The sequence below is a fragment of the Ailuropoda melanoleuca genome, chromosome 7 (genome assembly GCF_002007445.2).
Source record: "Ailuropoda melanoleuca isolate Jingjing chromosome 7, ASM200744v2, whole genome shotgun sequence".
NCBI classification, from domain to species: domain Eukaryota; kingdom Metazoa; phylum Chordata; class Mammalia; order Carnivora; family Ursidae; genus Ailuropoda; species Ailuropoda melanoleuca.
Genome location: NC_048224.1, coordinates 78,953,199 through 78,973,947, shown reverse-complemented (window position 1 = coordinate 78,973,947; position 20,749 = coordinate 78,953,199). Strand labels below are relative to the sequence as shown.

Below are 20,749 nucleotides of genomic sequence, written 5' to 3'. Positions count from 1 at the left end.
CACTTGTTAAATTAAAATTAGGTCTTTATTACATCCATTGTACACCCAGAGTCTAAATTCTGTAACAAATATTACATGAAAAAAATGCTCAGAAAAACTTAGAGAATATGCCAATCAAAAAATATTTTATGCTGTCAACCAAACTAAAAATGTAAGCTTAAGTATTTGTATAACTTTATATGACCACACATGCTATCCAGTGCATCCCAAACCTCTATTTCATTATTATTTAAAAACCACAGTTCCAAAGAAACCAAACAATGAACAAATATTCACTGAGTAACTGCTATATACATGGCAATGTTCAAGGGGGAAGAGGCGGAATATAAAAAATATATTACCAAATCCCTTTCCTTGGAAGCAAACTTTAAGCAGTTTACTAAAAATGTTTACACAAATAATACATGGTAATAAGATTATAATTTCAAAATAGCTTAGATTCTAAACTTTTAAAAATCTCTACACGAACATTTTCTTTATTTTACTATTCTAATGTTATCCATAAAATGCTAACTAAATATCTACTATGTTCAAAAAACTTTGAACTTGTTCAGAAATTCCCAAACATTTGGTATATGTGGCTCTCACACTAGCAGTATATTTTCTAGCATGCGCTGAGAAAAATGCATGCATGTTTGGAATTGAAGGGATCTTTTATTTTTAACAAGACTGTTGACTATATTCCCTACGCTGTACTTTTCATCCACATGACTTTTTTTATAACTGGAAGTTTGTATCTCTTAATCCCCTTCACCTAGTTTGCCCACCACCTCCATCTACCTCCCCTCTGGCAACAGCCAGTTTGTTCTCTGTATTTAAGAGTCTGTTTGTTTGTTTTGTTTTTTAGATTCCACATATAAATGAAATCATATAGTATTTGCCTTTCTCCTTCTGACTTACTTCACTTGGCACAGTAATTCCCTTTAGGTCTATCGATGTTGTCACAAATGGTAAAATTTCAATTGCTTCTATGGTTGAGTAACAGCTGATTCTATATATATACACCACATCTTCTTTATCCATTCAATTGACCTTGGGTTGTTTCCATATCTTGGCTATTGTAAATAATGCTGCAATAAACATAAGGGTGTATGTATCTTCCTGAATTACTGTTTTCATCTTCTCTGGGTAAGTATTTAGCAGTGGAATCACTGGACCATATGGTATTTGCTTGTAATTTTCTGAGGAACCTCTATACTGTTTTCCACAATGGTTGCACCAATTTATATTCCCATGAATACTGCATGAGGGTTCCTTTTTCTCCACATCCTCACCGACATTTGTTATTTCTTGTCTTTGTGATATTAGTCATTTTGACTGGTGTGGTGATATCTCATTGTGATTCTGATTTGCATTTCCCCGATGATTAATGATGCTGAGTATCTTTTGCTGTGTTTGTTAGTCATCTGGTGGATCTTCTTCAGAAAAATGTCTATTTAGTTCCTTTGCCCATTTTTTAATCAAATTGTTTTTCTAGTGTTGAGCTGCATGAGCTCTTTATATATTTTGGGTATCAAGATATATCATTTGCAAATATCTTCTCCCACTCAGTAGGTTGTCTTTTTGTTTTGTTGATTCTTTCCTCTGCAGGAATTAGAGATATCTTAAGATGACTCCGAAGTCCTTAGGAGTCAGAAGGCCATAGTTTAGAACCACTATGTTAGGTGTTGTGGGAGCAAAAAAAAATGTGAGGCAATGTCCTTGCCTTTGAGAAGTAGAAATGTAACTGGAGAGGCTAAGATATACATATATGAAAAGTTAAGTAGTAATGTACTGAAGGTCAAATGTTTCCAGCAGTTGGTGTTTAGAGGTGGGAAAAGTCACTGTGATTTAATGTAGTCATGGAGGGTTCCAGAAAGATGCAGAACCTAAGTTCAGCTTTGAATACTGAAGTAGGAATTGAATTTAAAGATAGAAAGTCAGACAACACTCCAAATAGGAGTCAACAGTGCAAACAAGACCAACAGAAAAAGAAATGGGTTTGGGGCATAAAGAGTAAAATGATCAAGCAGATAATTAAGTTTTCCACAGTCTAGCACAGATGTTACTAGTTAACTGTCTGTATTCCTAACTCCTTCCAACAAGTCAGTTGGTAACACCTATTAAAATGTCATGTACTTCTATCCTACCCTTCTGTCTTTGTCTTCTTTGGTTTTAACAGGCAGTTTTGTGAACAGAATACTGAGACATTTTAAAACAAATAAATAAACCACTTGTGGCAAGCAAAATAATGGCCCTTCGAAGATCTCTAATTCTTAGAACCTGTGACTGTGTTATAGTACATGGCAAAAGGGACTTTACAGACAAAATTAAGGTGACAGATCTTAAAACAGGGAAATGTTCCTGGATTACCCAAGTAAGTCCAATGACATAGGTCTTAAAAGTAGAAGAGGCTGGCAAAGAGTCAGTCAGAGATATGATATGGACGAAGAGGCAAGAGAGATTCAAAGTGAGCGAGTGACTCAATCCATTATTGCTGGCTCTAAAGACAGAGGAAGAGGCCATAAACCAAAGAATGTAGGAAGCCTCTATAACTGGGAAAAGCCTGCAGTGACAGCCAGCAAGGAAACTCACACCTCAGTCCATCCTGCAGACTCAAGTTACTAAATTATGCCAACAAACTAAATGAGCAAGGAAACAGATTCTTCTTAGAGCCTCCAGAAATGAATGCAGCCCTGCCAACACTATTAGTGTGTGACAGCGTGTCTGATTTCTGACCTACAGAACTATAAGGTAATAAATTTGTGTTGTTTGAAGTCATTAAGTTTATGGTGATCTGTTATAGCAACAAGAGAAAAATCAATTCACCATGTATAAAACAGTACTTAAATAATAAAAAATGTCTAATCAACTCTAAGATAAGGTAGGGCAGAAATACTAACTTTATTTTTTTATTATCATCCTTAACCATACATAGAGCTTCAATGATACAAGATGCTCATGATACAAACACAACATGTTCAAAAGTAAAGCTCATTTTTCTTTTTAAAAATACTTTATGATTACTAAGATCAAAATACAATACCAAAGGTCAGGTGAAATAACCAAATTGAAAACTAATATTCATGAATCTAGAACATATGAAAGAAATCACTTACTTTGAGCCCACCGATAAAGTCTTTCATAAGCTGTTTCTTGAAGCAAGGCCATCTGTTCCATAATTTCTAAACTAAGAAAATTAAAGATTTATTTTAATTTAAAGGTACAGATAACAGCTACACCTAAGAATTTGATTGTTTTATTTAATTACAGAGTGATCTGGTTACAGTATATTAACTTTTTATCATTTTATGGAATGATTTTTCAATAATTTTTTTATGACTAAGTAAATGTTGTCAAATTTTAATACCATCACTTAGATAGGCAAGTGTTGTTTTACTCTGTAAGTATCAGGGTATAACTAACTCCCTTCTTATCCAAAGATACATAAAGAGTAAATTCCTATTTCACAAAATGCCATATTTCAAAAAGAACCTAGGATGCCTTTAAAATTTTAGAAATATCAGAGGAAATACAATTATGAATTGAAAATGTTACTTACCCTGCTGTTTGTTGGTTTGTACGCAAGAGAACTTTGACATCGTTATGAATTCGTTTTACTCTTCCCAATGCCTTGAAAAAATCCTTTAAAATTAAGAATGCAACTTTAAAATGCCCATGTTTTCAGGTGAAATTACATTACTCTAAATTGAAATATCACTACAAGGGAAAAACAAATCCTTGCATTTACTTTAATGAAGCCCTCCTATAACTGACCTTAACTTTCTCTAAATTTTTATAGAAAGTGTAATAGATATTTATTTAAATTTTAAAACATACATTAATTCAATGTCTGCTAGTACCAAACAGTATGCTAGTTGCTGGGAACACAAAATTTATAGACAAAAATCCCTGTCCTCAAGAAATACATAGTCTAGTGAAAGAGAATGCAAACCTAAAGATTACTCCATAAAGAAAAACATGCTACATATTACCTTATGACTTAATTAACCACAGTTTTGTGATCACCGAAGATGATGTTTTACATCTTTTTTTTTTAATCTTTTTTTTTTTTTAAGATTTTATTTATTTGACAGAGACAGAGACAGCCAGCGAGAGAGGGAACACAAGCAGGGGGAGTGGGAGAGGAAGAAGCAGGCTCATAGCGGAAGAGCCTGATGTGGCGCTCGATCCCATAACGCGGGGATCACGCCCTGAGCCGAAGGCAGACGCTTAACCGCTGTGCCACCCAGGCGCCCCTACATATCTTTTATATACCTGTTCTTGCCTCTAATCCAAGAGTAGAATGTAAAGTTGGAGGCATAAAAGAGACTAAAATCTCCTATTTCACAACAGAAAATAAGGAACATAGATAACCAAAAGCCCCCCCCCCTTTTTTTAAATCAACAGATCCAGGATACAGAATTTAGGAAAGAAGCAATTAACAAGGTTGAAAATGGTTGTCAAAGGACTTAGAAATGAGGAGGAGTAGGTTTTCTTTATAAACTTGATACTCTGATTTCTTTAAAAAAAAATCTAGGTATTGCTTTGAATAAACAACAAACAAAAAAGCCAAATTAAGGTAATTTAAAATGCATCTTAGCTTCTAAACTTAAAAAATATTTTTAAATCAAACTTTTAAGATGGTAAAATAAAGCCTTAAAAAAAGTGATTTCTCTGTAAGTCAGTATCTGCTGTGCTTTAAATGATTGTAACAGAGAGCAAGATACCTCAGTAATAGGTCCTTCTCTAGTACCTCGGAGGAGACCCATTTCATCAGAAGTCAGCTGGAACTTGGATAAGAAGGCATCTGCGACTTGTGCTCTTATTTCTAATCTTTGACTATATTTTTTAAAAAGCAATAAAAAAATTAAGCATGCTGTGAATTTGCATCGCCTAAAACAAATTACATCTCTGACATAATAACTTCTTAAAACAAGTGTGAAAGATTCTCAACATCTTTGAAAGCCTCAGTTCTGCCTCAAACATTAGAAGCTCATCAGGCATGTAGATAATAAAATTAGCTGAAATTGTTCTACCTCAGATACCTGCAGACAGTAAAAGGAGTTAATCATTATGGAAAAGAAGAAATAAGTTCACAAATGGTCTTTGCACAACAAATTCTCAGCCACTTACATGTACTTGAATTGTTCATCTTGTAATAACAAGGTTATCTTACAGGAGAGAAATACACCCTTCTTCAACTAATTTATTCTTAGTCAGTAAAAAATCCAAAGCTTCTGAAGTTTTCACATGAAGTACACAGCAACCCCAAATCAGGTCTATTATTTTTTAATTTTAGGTTAGAAACAGCAGTCAAGAACTCATTTGCCAATTCTTCATTAATCTATAAAAGCACTTCACTTTTGTCTTCCCCATTTTTTCTGCATGATATGGTAATAAAAAAGCCTTTTAAATTACATTATCTGGATGCAACCTGTCTAGACTAGCTTGACAATTAAGAAAAGGCACACTCTTATCTGGAATGTGGTCTGCGAAGACCTGAAGGAGTGAGTCGAGTCACCATCTAAAAGCAAGTTAGGAGTACAAACTACCTGAATGGATTTCAACATACCTGGCTACTCTATCTTAGATTTAGAGATATATAAATAAAATTGGGTTTCACTAGCAGTAACCACAAGGCAGTAATATTCCACAATTTAAAAATATTCAAATGAGAGTGAACAAAATAAACATGAACATTATATGCATAGAGAGTACAACGCATCGGCCATCTTTGTTTTGTTGGTATGGTAGGGTTGTCAGGTTTTAAATTCAGTCAAATGCTCTGAAATAATATAGCAAGTTAGAAAGTAAAAGTCCTCTAGGTGGCAGTAACATTCTGTTTATCTCACATAATAATGTAAATCACCCAATGAAATCTACAATAGATAAATGGCATATGTCCTTAATCGTCTTATTATGGGTATCAAAAAGCCACCTTAACAGGTTTTGTTTTATACTCTTAAAGCTCCAATCATTATGCAGGATTTAAGGTAATTATAAGAATTCATAAAATTCCTTGAGATTATATAGATCAATCATATTGACTAAAACCTTTTTGATGCTTCTTTTGGATCTATCTCTAGAGTCAATTTATTAGGCACAAAGGAAATAAATTTCTTTAGTTTATAATTTACTTTTGTTTTAATCAAAGCTAGTATTACCTATCTTGATATTACTTCTTAATCATTAAATCTCATTCCAAATAATATTGTTGACTATTCTAAAAAAAAAAAAATCCATGAAATAAAGACTTTGAACCAGAGGCTCTATATCTACAAAAGATTTGGTCCAAAAATACATTGAACAATGGCCATACTGCTAAAACAAGAGTTTGGTATCTCAAGATGAAAACTATTTTAAAAGTAGTAATGAAATAAATTCTAATATATTTTTAAGTCATGTTACTCTTCAGTTACCATATATATCCTTCCCAGGTAAAACTGCACAACCATTCTGACAGGAAGTTACTGTTAGACAGTGATAGTCCAATCATTTGGTTTGGGAGCATCTGCACAATCTAGTAACATTACCAGGGACCTACAATGTGTGAGAACTCTAAGCCAGGGTCTGGTGTGGCAAAAGATACATATGATACAGACTTCATCACCCTCTTACAACAAAATTGATATATGGTATCTTTTGGAGAGTTTTTAATACCTAAATAAAATCATATAAAATAAATGTTCATATAAAACATATAAATGGCTACAATAAATTACAACTTCTTTGAGATGTGTTCACGTAATCACTGCATATTGTATGTTATATAATATATAAATAAATACAGCAAATACATACTATGAAATAATATGCGGCAGATAAATAAGATGTAGATCTGTATATATTAACATGAAATGATCTTTAAGGCATTTTATAGATACAAAAAGCAAGTTGCCAAAAATATGTGGAGCAACACATATTTATTTTTTTTAAAAATACATATAATACATCCATAAATGAATTTTCAGGATATGTCTTCATATATTAACTAAGTATTTAGAATAAACTAATTAATCCTTATAATGATTCTTTCAAGCATTCTCAGAACATGATTTATGAATCTTATGGTGCATTTTTTTTCCTGAAAATATGCCTCTGTCATATTTTAACTCAATGTTTTAGACTAACCTCTACCAAATAATTTCAAAATAAGAAAAAGAATTTAAAAATGGGCAAAATACATAAAAGAAAACAAAAAAGATTAGGAAATATAAATGGCATGACAAAATGAAAAGAATACTGATTCACCAACATTCAATAAAATGTAAATTAGAATTATGATGCTATTGTTCATCTATAAAATTTGCAAAGTTTTTAATGACAATACCTACTACTGACAAAGGAGACATCCTCATATATTGCTGACAGAACTGTAAATTGTTATAACCTTTTTAGAGAGGAATTAGTTTATAACAAATAACAGAATTAAAATAAAACTAGAACTACTAAAAAATAAAATAGTAAGAAAGGATGAAAAAGTAAATAAGAGCTGAGGAAAGCTATTCTAATTAAATTAGGCACAAAATAGCCTAAACTTCCTAACCACCAAAGCCAATGTAGAAACAAGATGTGCTGACAGGTTTATCTAATAAAGGCTTTGGAGGAGGATGGAAGAGTAATGTTCCCTGACAGACGTCAGGCAATGTGTTCAGTATCTATGCATACCATCCAATCATCCCGACAACCCCATGACACAGATGCTAGTTGCTTTTTTCGGAAGTGAAAACTGAGGCCAAAGGTTAAGAAGTAACTTCTACAAAATTAAAAATCTAATGAACTCTTACCCAAGATTTAGATTAGAATTCAGGGTTTTGTCTTCAAAGTTTACATTCTTTCCACTTTAACAAACTACACCTCAAAAAGAAACAAACATTCACCAGAGATTATTTTTCTGAGTCCAGAAAGAAACCTGGCTGTTGGGTCTTCACAGAAGACAAAAAAATGTATAATAAATAGTGACTTCAATAGTATTAAAAAATATAGAAGTATATTTTGTGGATATCATTTCCTGATTATCACTGAAATTCACCTTCTATCAACTAAATACCATAAAGAAATGTTAGCTGAAGTTCTTGAAGGCAATTCTACATGGACCTTTACCTATTAGAGCATCAGCTGTCACAATGACTGACCTTCTTTTAACCCAGATGGGAAAATATTCATATCCTTTATATATCTGCCTCAATAAGAATGTCATGTTATCCAAATAAGCCCACAAAATTTCTATTTCTAAAGCTAATCGCTTGTTTAACAAGGTTTCTTGCTAAAAAGAAAAGGTAATATTTAAAAATGGAAAAACAACTCTCGGCCAGCTCCTAGGAATCTGTTATAATTTCTGCTATGTAATTTTCCTAAAATACTTTCCACAAATGTTCACTTGGCACATCAAAGCTACAGCTCTTGGGATACTAGAATGTCAGAAATTTTCACTCCCAAAAGCAAACCAGGCCAAAACATTTTCATCAGCTTACCAAAATAATAAACATGAACAACCCTGCTTAGTTTTGAGAATATACAGAGAAACACAATATTCTAATGTTGCCTCCTGTAGACATTAATCAGGGTCCCATATATGGTATAAACTCCAATACAATGCTTCTTCTTCAGCTTTTATTTTATGTTCCTTTCCTGACATTAGATTAGTTGCATTCCACATTGCTTTACTTAAAAATTATTTATTGAATCTACAATGTGTTAGGCACTGGAGACATAAAAAGAGGGTAAGAAATTATCATTGTTCTCAACGAGTTCACAGTTTAGAGGGAAAAGAGACAACCAAATCAACAACTAATTACAAAAGACTGTAATACACACTAAAATACATGAATCCATATTCTACTCATTTTCATTCACCCATTTATTCAATGAACCAATATTAACATACTTATCTGTAACTACCACAAGAAAAATTTATACAGTGAACTCTTAATTATATCAGAGAGGATTAATCATAGCTAAAAAAATAAGAGACAATGAGTGTGGAAAGAAAATTACTAAAACTCTAAAAACATCTACATTTTAAAAAGCAATCTTTTTATAATTCCACAGCAAACAATAAACAACACACTGTCACCTCCAAGAATGAATAATCCCTCAACTCAAATATCAAGTTTGATACTCCTAAATTATCATTTTATGTTTATTTTCCTCTTGGATAATAGCTTAGAATCTTATATGTTTTATGCATTTTGAATCACGCTTTTTATTATTTTAACTCTGATTTGGAATTATCTATAATTTTCTTTCCACTTAATCTCCAAATTAATGAAGAAGTAACTAAACAAAGTAAAACTTACCTTTCACCTTGAAGCTTAGTAGTTTTTACTATTAAATCTTGTGTCTGTTCCTTTGCTGCCTAAATTATAAACATATCTAACATTAGTACATTTCAATATTTTTATACTTCAGAAAACTAATAGTACCACTTATTGAAGTTCAAACTTACAGCATGTGAGATCCAGAACTCAAAAGTTTAAAAAAGGCCAAAATATAAATAAATAAGTAAAATATAAATAAATAAATAAAAATTTAAAAGGCCAGTTGACACCGATGTTTCAAGGCTCAAATACTACTTTCACTAAGAGGAACCCACTCAGAGTTCTCAATACACATAATACTAAGGCTTACAAGGGAAAAGGTATCAGGGCGCTAAAGAATTTAACAGTTCATGATCTTTTTAGTGAAACAGAAGTACTGGAAAAGCAGGGTAAGAATGAAGAACGTGACTTCTGTTATGCACATGTGACTTGAGATACCATAAGACCTCTAAATGGAATTGTAAGGTAAGTCACTAAAATGCTAGTGTGGAACTCAACAGAAATGCCCAAGATGGAGATAAGTATTTGAGAGTTGGAATGTACAAATTATCCCTTATATAGGGTTTTGGGGAAGATCAGAGACAGCCCTATCTAAAGGAAAAGTTCCTGACCAAGTTTTATATTAAGCAATCTTCCTCCCCCAAGCCAGAACTAAAAGGATCAGGAATGAAAACTTGATGAAAAGCTATTCTATCCTAAGATTAGGCAAATATTTTAAAGTGGACTGAAACAAAAGACAAATGTAGCTACTCAGATTCTCAAAGAACTAAACATAAGGCAATTAGAAAAGAGAGGAGAAACAAGTAGGTGTATGGCAGCTAGAGACATGGGGTCCATGCCCTGAAGGGACACAGAGTGAGTTAGAATTATGTATAAATAAAGCCACCAGTAAGTGGAAATTACAGTTGAAGTATTTTAACTACGTGGGCCCACTTACACAAGAACTACAGTTCTGTAAATCTCTTTTCTCTTCCTTATGATTTTCTTAGTAACATTTTCTTGTCTCTAGCTTGCTTTATTATTAGAATACAGTATATAATACAAATAACATATAAAATATGTGTTAATTGGCTGTTTATGTTAACAGCTTCCAGTCAACAGCAGGCTAGTAGTAGTTAAGTTTTGGGGAGTCAAAAGTTATATGCAGACTTTTGCCTGTGTGGGTGGTCAATGCGTGGTCAATGCCCCTAACCTCTGGCATTGTTCAACGGTCAACTGCATAAAGTAGACAAACACATGCTGTGGAAGATCAGTCTGTTAAAGATAGGATACCAGAGCAAATATGTGAAGATATAGGTCATTTTCAGGCTGGAACACTACAATAAAGAGCCACGCTTCTGCTGCTAATGTTTTAGAGCTACATTAGATCTAGACAGAAATCCCTAGCCCACTGCAACTTCTGGGTTCTTAGAGGCCTAATCCTCCTATAGTCTTTCAGATCGTCAATATAATTTTCTGCCTCATTGCTTCATAAGGGCATCCCATCAATGAGCCCCACCCCCACCTCCAGTTGAGTCTGTGTTCCTTGCAACCAAAGTATGCACCTAGCAAATAGTAAATATTTTTAAGAAAATAGATTTGAACCTAGGTAATTCAGCAGATCAATAACTTTTAAGGAAGGAGTTGAACACGATGGCTCTCATGGTACTATTCTAAAATTATTACTTTTTAAATTTACTAATTTCTTCAAATTCTTCCTTATCTTTCCTTATGTTGCTTTGCTTTCAAGATCCACTGCCACCTTATTCTTGCCTAATGTAATTGTTTAAAAGGTAGTATTCCCACAATTCAAAAATATATTTACATTTTAATATTTGTGAAAAAAGAATGCTTCACAAAATCAATATCAAAAAATGCTTACTAGCTTCTTTTTTTAGTCTCAGTCATTATTAAATTGAAGGTATATCTTACAAAAAATACCATCTATTAATTGCTGAAATATGATACTTATGGTGTACAATAAGAATTACATTTCCTGACTCTTCATTCATAAATTGTGGTAATGATTCCGAAATAATGTTTAATAATACCAGTAAAGATCATTATCCTAAAACAATTTCCAATTTATCTTAAATGTTAATGATGACTATTTCTCATTAAATAATAAACATATCCCTCTAAATGTAATTTATCCAAGCAAGTCCACAACATATAATTATTAATAACATTTCTAAAATGTTATTCTTGTAATAATTCTTATAATAATAATTTCTAAAATGTCCTAAGTCCAAAGTATTTTGAAACATATGAGCTAATTAAATTAGTCCTGTGTATAACATCCTAAAATGAAGAAGTAATTCTTTTTTCTATGAATGAATAAATTAAAAACATTACTCTAGAGTTGATAGTCCGAGTGGGTACTATTAAGATTCCAACAACACTATATGCAAATAAATCAGTGCCAACAGATGAACAAAACTTTCAAAATCAGAGATCTAATCCCTATTAATCTAAGAATCAAAACTGAATGTAAACAACAAGTAGTATAAAATATTTTTAAATATTCAGTTTAAAAAGCTATGAGAGAATCTTTTGCAAGTGATGAAAATGTACATATTCATTATGGTAGCTGTTTCATGGGTCTAGAACTGTCAAAATGCATTGATTTGTATACATCAAATGGATGCAGTTTATTATTGTATATCAATTTTTCCTCAATAAAATTGATATAAAAAAAGAAAGAAGGGCCCATGCCATTATAAGGAAAAAATAGGATTGGTGGGTACAAAGAAAATACAAAGGACAGGGGCGCCTCGGTGGCGCAGTCCTTAAGCGTCTGCCTTCAGCTCAGGGCGTGATCCCAGCATTCTGGGAGAGCCCCACATCAGGCTCCTCCACTGGGAGCCTGCTTCTTTCTCTCACACTCTCCCTGCTGTGTTCCTTCTCTCACTGGCTGTCTCTCTGTCAAATAAATAAATAAAATCTTAAAAAAAAAAAAATACAAAGGACAAAACCAAAGAGGATGCTTTGCGATTTAAAATATTTATAATCTGTTTTGAAAATAGCATGAAGAATAAAAATACTTTGATCTTTTCATATCTACAAATAGCTATGATAAAAGGATAAAAATACAATTAAAGATAAAAATTAGAAAACAAGAGATACTGCCCCCCAAAACACGAACTTGAGGGGCGCCTGGGTGGCACAGCGGTTAAGCGTCTGCCTTCGGCTCAGGGCGTGATCCTGGCGTTATGGGATCGAGCCCCACATCAGGCTCCTCTGCTATGAGCCTGCTTCTTCCTCTCCCACTCCCCCTGCTTGTGTTCCCTCTCTCACTGGCTGTCTCTATCTCTGTCGAATAAATAAATAAAATCTTTAAAAAAAAAAACAAAACACGAACTTGAGTAATCCCATAACATCACATATAAAAATACTACAAAATAACTGTAAGAGTATAAAATACAAAAAACCCTATAGAGTGTAATTTGAGAAAAGGCATTAAATCATGAAAGCCAGAAGATGAGAAAAGGAAATAAAAAGTTAAAGGTACAGAACAGTCAAACAAAATTACTAAGTAACAAATGTATTACAAAAAATGTAAAATGACAATAATTAGCAAAGATTTTATGACTATTTAAGTACTATGTAATTCATAAGGACCTAAGGTTGAACAATAGATATGCTAATAATATCTGATTCAATAAGAGTACTGAAATTTAGTTAAGACTAGGAAAGCTAAAATTTTAGAGAAACGGGAAACTGGTTCTAGAGATAGATCATGCAAGTAGCTTAGGATTGATTTGTGGAATATGCGTATGATTCTTCCTGGAATCACTGTAGCTGTCAATAGTTCCAGGAGAATCTTAGTAAACATAATCATGACTAACTCTTAGGAGGAACCCTATTCTACTCACTATTCCAAAATGATATAAATGAGGGTAATTAGGTTAAATCTTAACTCCGCAATCAAACTGGAAGTTCCAAACTGCTTTAATAAACAGATGTAGAGTTACAGATATTTTCCTGAGATATTTTTTTTGTGGGGAGGCTGAGCACAAAACATGAGTAAGCTGGGTCTTTGTTAGGCATAGCTTCAGTCTCGACTTACTCCTGAGACTTTCTACTAAGGAACTCATTTCTGCTGGATTTATGGAATATTACAGGATTGAGAGGTTTCTCAAAATTCTATACAGTTAGCTCCACACTGACTAGATCAAAATAAAAAGGCAACTGGAGTTAACTGAGCAATATCAGTAAACCATCATCCAAAAATACCCATTGATAGTTAAAAAATAAGCATAATATTTATATTTGACCTTCCTATAGGAGACAATATATTAGATATCCATATATCTTGTAGATCTAGCTAACAATTTTTGAAAGCTTACTTTGAACCAGGAACTAAGCTAAAATCCAGCCATTACACAGTACCTGCAGGCGACTTGTCATATCTTGACAACAACTGCTCATTGCTTGAACATCTTCATTTATGCTTTCAAGTTCCTGAAAAGGAAAAAATAACAACAAGCATTACATATATTGTTAAAGAAATTCTCTTCCCTAAGCCAAAACCTATTTTCATCTCATGAGGTTTTTTTTTTTTTTGCCAAAGCATGACAAAAGATCTCATATTTAAGAATGGAAATAATTAAAAAGAATAACAGCTAGTGTTAAAAAAGATGTAAAGAAATTAGTATATGCTTTTTAAAGGGGGTGACAATTGGAAATGACAAATGCTTTAAGAATATTAATAACTCTACAATCAGGTATACTCACACTAAGATTTATCCTAAGAAATTAATCAGATAAGAGTGCAACAATATATGTAAGATGATCAACACAGAGTTGCCCAAAACAAAAGGAAAATGTGAAATATTTCCAACCACACAATGGAAATCTGTGCACATACATAAGACTGTGTGTGTGTGTGTGTGTTGGCATGGAAAGATGTCTATATAAGATAAAAAAAAGTATTATGCAACAATACATATAATACTTCCCATTAAAAAAATGTGTATATACACATACATACACACACACACACACACACACACACAGAAGAACACAGGAAAAGCCAGACAATAAAATAATGACAAAAGATACTTCTGGGTGATAGGATAATAAACAATTGTTCTGGCTTCTGATCTTATCTAACTTTTCAATAATGAATTATTTGTAACTTTTAATTAATAAAAACAAGCAAATACAAAAACCTAATAAACTAAAAACCGTGCCTCCTCTACCTTGTGGAGTCACATAGTAGATCATGCCACAGAGCTGGCAATCTTCTCAGTAACATTCTCTCCCTGTGTACTTCTTCCTCTAGCCCCCTCCAGGTACATGGGAATGTAACTGGTCATTAAATCCGATCATTTATGCCCTGACTGTATGTATCTTATCCATTTCTTTTTTTACTACTCTAACAGCTACTTTAGTTCAGGTCAATTGGTATCTCTATGTGAACTGATTAAAAAAAAAAAAAAGTTTTCCAACAGGTCTCCCAGGCTCTACACTTGTTACCAAACCATTCTCTAGTCCTTATTGAATCAATGAAAAATATTATACGAAAAAATGATATCACATTTAGCTTCACATTGCACTACTATCTTCTTTTCCCCAATTCAAACTGGTGTCACACAACAGAAAAATATAGAAGGAGGTTTCAGTGGTAGACAGTAGACAATCCCTTTCAACACAATTCCCAGATCTTCAAATAGAAAAATGACCATCTTACAAAGGGATGGGCCAATCAGAGGGCAAGAGATAAGAAAGCTGCCCAGTGAGGCTATAAACAAGGTGTGAGGATCAACAAGTTAGAAAATCACTTATCAAAATATGAGCATAGATCTAAGTCTGCGAAGTAAGATTTTTCTCCCTTCTTTCTATAAAGTACCTTGAATTATAAATATCACAGCACCCAATATTTTCAAATGTTATTCTCTATACTTCACTACAAATAGCATATAAATCAAATCATTAAATGAAGTCCTAAATTGCTTTGAGGTGAACAATTAAAAAAAACATGATTTCAAAAATCAATTAATATTAGCAATAACAGAAACCTAAGTACACTAATCTCACTATTCCCTTAAATCTCACTGTGTAATCTAATACGAATAGCACAACATCAGCCAGCTAAGTCAGTTTCTCCTAATACTTACTTTAGCCACCATAATATACCAAATGGACCTGATTGTCAAATAATATAAATTACATCTATGTAATATATACATATTACATCTATTTAAAATATATGACTTCACTGCCACGTTTTGATGATTGTAATTCAATGGCCTGTATATTACTTATAAAGTCTTTATTTGAACTTAGGGCAAACTGTCTTCCCCCGCTCCCCAATTAAATAAAATTATAAGCTGAGAAATAAAACTGGTGTATGATAAACTTTCTAAAAACTTTTTATTATGGAGAATCTTCAAAAATATCCAAAAGTTGAGATAATATGAATGAATGTACATATCACCCGGCTTTGACAACTCTTGTGTCATCTATTTCTCTACCCACCTTCTACCTCTCCTTCATCCTTTTCTCCGTCCCCCACAAACTGAATTATTTTCTATTCACGTTATTTTATCATTTCATTCATAAACATCAGTATATGCTTCTAAGAAGACTCAAAAAACATAACGCCATTTTCACATCAAGTATTTAACAATGATCTCCTAATATGAAACATCTAGTCAGTGTTCCAATCTCCCCAGCTGTCCCAATTTTTCAATAATTATTGCAAGTCAGGAACCAACTAGATTCACAAATAGCAACTGGTTGCTATTTCTCATTTCTTTTTTTTTAAATCTATACAGTCTCACTTCTCCCTGTTTCTCTTTTTCTTACAATTTATTTGTTGAAGAAAGCAGCTCATCTGTCTCTACAGTTCCCTACATTCTATATTTGCTAACTGCATATCTGTGGTGCTAACATATTTCTCTGACCCCAGTATTTCCTATAAACAGGCAGTTAGATCTAGAAGCTTGATTATATTCTGGTTCAGTTTTCTGGAAAGAATTTTTCATAGACAGTGTTATATACCCTTATTAGAAGTGACAGATATGAGGTTAGCTGGTTTTTGAGAGGTTAGCTGCCAGTGATGACCAATGGCTAGATCAGTGGTGCTCAACCGGGGCAACTTTGCCCCCTGATGGGGCATTTGGCAGTGTCTGTAGATATTTTTGAGTGGAACAACTGAAGAAAAAGTAGTACTACTGGCATTTAGTGGATAGAATCCCGGGATGCTGCTCAACGTCCTAAACAGCAGAAGACAGTCCCCACTTGTCTGACCCAAAACGAAAATAGTGCCAAGCTGAGAAACCTTGAACTAGATCCATAAATTTAACAGTGGTGGCAAAATCTTCTCATCTTCTATCATTCTTTCTTCATTTATTAGAATAAAGCTATAAAGGGAAGCCTCCCCTCAACAACTGTATGTAGCTGGAACAAAATACAGGATAAATGCTTGACTCTTTCTTTTATTTAGCAGTTTTCAAAATAAGCTGGTTCCCTTATATCCACCAAATATAATCAATGAGGGTTCTGTTTGGTTTTTTTCAGTATGAATTTGTGGGTTTAAACACGTTTGATGTGTTTTAGTCCACTGAGTTATTCTTATTGATGCTCTAATCACCCTATCTCTGGCCAACAGAAGCCTCATCAAGTTAGCTCCAAAGTTCTTCCACCACTTTCCCAAAGGTCTCAGATAGCTTCCTTGCTTTCTGATATTTGTAAGATTGTTCCTTTCAGTGGGAAACGGTACTTAGAGACTGCAATCTGGATGTGCTCATGGATACCCTTTCTATTCTTACAAACACTACCAAACTGTCCTTCCAACCTTCCAGATTTTTAGAATCAGTCAATGAAATCTTTCTAAACTATTAAACATCATTTGTTTATTAGTCACTGAAACCATATATAACACTTTCATACAATTCATACAGAATATGTGATATTAATAAAATGAACAAAATATTGCATAAGTAAAATGTAATAACATAATAAATAATTCATTTTTACCCTATGGTGAGTAGTCTGCTCACTCAAGTATGATAGATTATTACTTATGCTGGAAGTAATTGATCTTAATTAATCTGAAAATTTCATAATTTGTGATGCACTAAAGTAACTCAATCCTAATTAATCTTCAATGGAGAAGTGGTTATCCAAAGGAGGTTTATTCAGTGACAGAAAATTTCTACTAGAAAATCATTTAAAGAAATCTTTTTCCTTGTTAGTGTTAAAAAAACAAAAATTTCTAAGAGAGTATCCTAGAACAAACGTTACAACTGTCTAAGAAGCAACATTAGTGATTGAGAAATCACACTAACTGAAGGACCTGGATGCTTCTGGAGTTAAGTAGTTAAGTTTTCTATTTGAACATGGTATGTGAACAGCAAACATATAACCCAATTCATAAAAATACTTAGCACAGAGTTAGGCATACAGTAAGTTCTCAATAAATGTTAAACAAAAAGAATTTACATACTTCCTTCACCTCTTTGAAAATGCTGACAAATTCTTCATTGATGGCTAAACTTCTGCGTTCAATATCTCCACGTAAATTTCTTCGAGTCCGCAAACTGTTTTCAACAAAAAAGGTTGAAAGTGCCTTGAGAGCTTCCAACATCTCCTACACAATTGATAATAGAAGACAATTACTGGGAACAATTTTCAAATGTTTTCCTAATCTCAAGCCAAATGTTAATGAAATCATTTTCAAATGTTTCCGTTAAATAATCAAAAATACCTGGCGACCTTCACATTACTGAATAGTAAACTTACTTCTAAAACACAATAAGAATCTACTTACTTGTCCACTGCGACATGTATATGAGACTACTCACTGCTGAATAGTCTGGAATTGTAAAGACTGGAAATACCCTTAATGTCCATCTAAAGTGAATTGGTTAAAGAAATTATGATATATCCATTTTAACAAAGATGAAAATTCTTTATGTACTTATATAATACAAACTTCAAGATACAGTAAGTGAAACAGCAAGGTATAGAAACAGTTATAATACCAACTGCTAAAAAAGAAGACTATATACATGCATACTTACTAGTGAATGTATAAACTATCTCTGGAAGTGTATATATATATATATACACACACACACACACACACATATATATATATATGAAGTAAGTACCACCTGTAGCCTCCAGGCTAGGAACTGAGTAACTGGGAGCAGAACCTAGGGGAAGGCCTCCCTGAGGTGACTTTTGAACTGAGGCCTAAGTAATAGGAAAGGCATCCATAGGGACAAAGCTGTTCACAGGCAGAAAAAGCTATGAGTACAAAGACCCTAAAGCAGCAGAAAGGCCAGTATGACTGAAGCTGTGGGACACTACTAGAGGCTTTAGGGAAAAGAGTAATGTAATGTGTTTTATATGTTTAAAAGTTTATTCTAACTTTGTGAAGAGAGCAGATTGGGGGAGGGGGGAGGGCAAGAAAGGAAGCAAGCAGGAAGAAAATAATCCAAACAAAGATCTGATAGTGATTTAGAAGAAGACAGTAGCATTGCAGATGAAAAGAAGGAGATATTCCAAAACCGAGAATTGGGCTATGTTAAGTTTTTATGATGCTGATCGGGTAACTAATTGGAGGTGTCATATAAGCAACGGATTACACAAATCTGGAGCTCAGTAGAGATATCAAGAACAGGGTTATAAATTTGAGAATCATCACCCTTTTTGTTATTTAAAACCATAAAAGTGAGAGAGTTCTCCTACAGAGAGAATATGCATAGAGGAAGGAAGGGAGAAGACCAAGCCCAGGATATCTAACTCCAAATATAAATTCCTACACCTGAACTAACATATATTCTAATAGGCTTACCCTTCTATGTTTCAGTTAAAATGTTATTTTGTGATATTGGCTGGACTGACAAAAAATAATAAAGTTATTTAAATTAAATATTTTAGAAAGCACTACAAAGATTTATGTACCCAAAAAAATAAGAAAAGCCACAAAATGAAACCATTTCTTTTAACTATAACCTTGAAATATCCTAGGCCTGGCTCAAGTAGTCCCTAAATGATGAATGAACAAAATCACATAGACAGGTGCAAATTACAGCTCCACCAGTTATTGGTTATATGATTTAACCTTGTTACACTCTTTCAATACCTTATTTTTCTCTTGGGTAAAAAGGAGATAATGTTGCCTACATCACAGTAGCTGTATTAAATGAGATAATAAATGTCAGCATTAGTCACATTAAACAATAAGCCGTATGATAAAATTAACATTTAATAAGAAATGGTAAGCGCTGGGCCCTGTGCTGAGCACTTCAGATAGATTGTCTTGTTGAATCCTCACAACAACCCTGAGAAAGTTACCAGCAGTATCCTCAACTTAGAAACGATGAAAAATAAGCTCAGAGAAATTAAGGGTCTTACTCAAATCATAATGCTTCAATTTGATGGTTATATCTAATAAATGGTGGCCTCAGAGCCCATCTTTCTTAATACCGTATGTTATTTCTTACACCCAAATTCTTACTGACAACTTATTTTCAGTTACTTATAAATTTATCTACAAAATTCTCTCCCTTTTGCATATGTTTTTTTCTTTATGGCATGACCAAGTTACCTAAAGACTCAGTGATACATAAAAGATAACCAGGTACGACAGAAGCTGGATGGATGGATTTCAGGAGGTACTTGGGAGAGGATGTGGACGGTTTATCTTATAAAGAAATACAGCATGAGCCCACAGGCGGAGCTTAGCTAACATCAACAAAAACTAGTACTACACAGTATTTCATCTGAGCCCTGAGCAAGTAATAGTTCTCTCGCGCTGCAAGTTATTTCAGTCGTTCTCACCCGTCAGTGGAAATGCTCAGTTATGCCTACCCCGCTTCTCCAGTTCCTCCTAACCCCGATTCACGTTGCCTAGTCTTGTAATTTACTCTTGCATGGGTTTCTAATCCTGCCCTGGGCTCTCTTCTCTCCCAGTTCGGACCCCCGAACACCTCCCGGGTACGAGGACTCCACCGTTTGCCTCCCAGACCCAGAGCCTTCCAGGAAGAGGTTTTTCAAATAGGGGGTGACATCCAAGATAACTCTTCGCTTTTCCAGGGGCTCCTCGGCCTCCCCTTCTTACCCGTCCACGTCGGATCCCGCGGGTCTCCGGTCCCCTCCACGGAGGGACGGAGGGATGAGGGAGTGGGTGCCAAACAGACACCGCCCCCGGCCAGGCTCAGCTCCGCGGGCGACGCGGGACCCCTGGCCCTGCCAGCCCCGGTTACCTTGTCGTTGTCCAGCCGCGTCTCCAGGATCTTATTCAGCTTCCGCGACAGCGGGTTGCTGGTCTGCGCGGGGACCCGGCCTGCCCCATTGCTGAGGCCGTTGGCAGCCTCGGACGCGGGTACTGCCACTACTTCCCCGCCGCCCTCGGCCATAGTGTCGCAGGCCCCGCCCCCAGCTCCGTGGCGGCCACCTCAGCCTTAGGCTGGGAACCACGCCAGCTGCGCGAGTACTGCGCATGTGCG

General features: G+C 34.2%; 1 protein-coding gene across 2 annotated transcripts in view; it reads right to left on the bottom strand.

Moving 5' to 3' along the window:
• The window catches only part of COG6 (component of oligomeric golgi complex 6), an 85,357-nt gene extending 64,644 nt beyond the window's left edge, over nt 1-20,713 (bottom strand). The window contains exons 1-7 of one of the 2 annotated variants that reach the window (XM_034665089.1): nt 20,507-20,713; nt 17,737-17,880; nt 13,674-13,745; nt 9,282-9,340; nt 4,710-4,821; nt 3,542-3,624; nt 3,099-3,169 (exon numbers count right to left, since the gene is read on the bottom strand). In XM_034665089.1, the coding sequence (XP_034520980.1) occupies nt 3,099-3,169; nt 3,542-3,624; nt 4,710-4,821; nt 9,282-9,340; nt 13,674-13,745; nt 17,737-17,880; nt 20,507-20,659 (694 nt within the window). In that variant the 5' untranslated portion in view covers nt 20,660-20,713. The remainder of the gene's footprint in view (nt 1-3,098; nt 3,170-3,541; nt 3,625-4,709; nt 4,822-9,281; nt 9,341-13,673; nt 13,746-17,736; nt 17,881-20,506) is intronic. The other variant, XM_034665090.1, reaches the window with a different exon arrangement.
• Between the last annotated feature and the right edge of the window lie 36 nt (nt 20,714-20,749).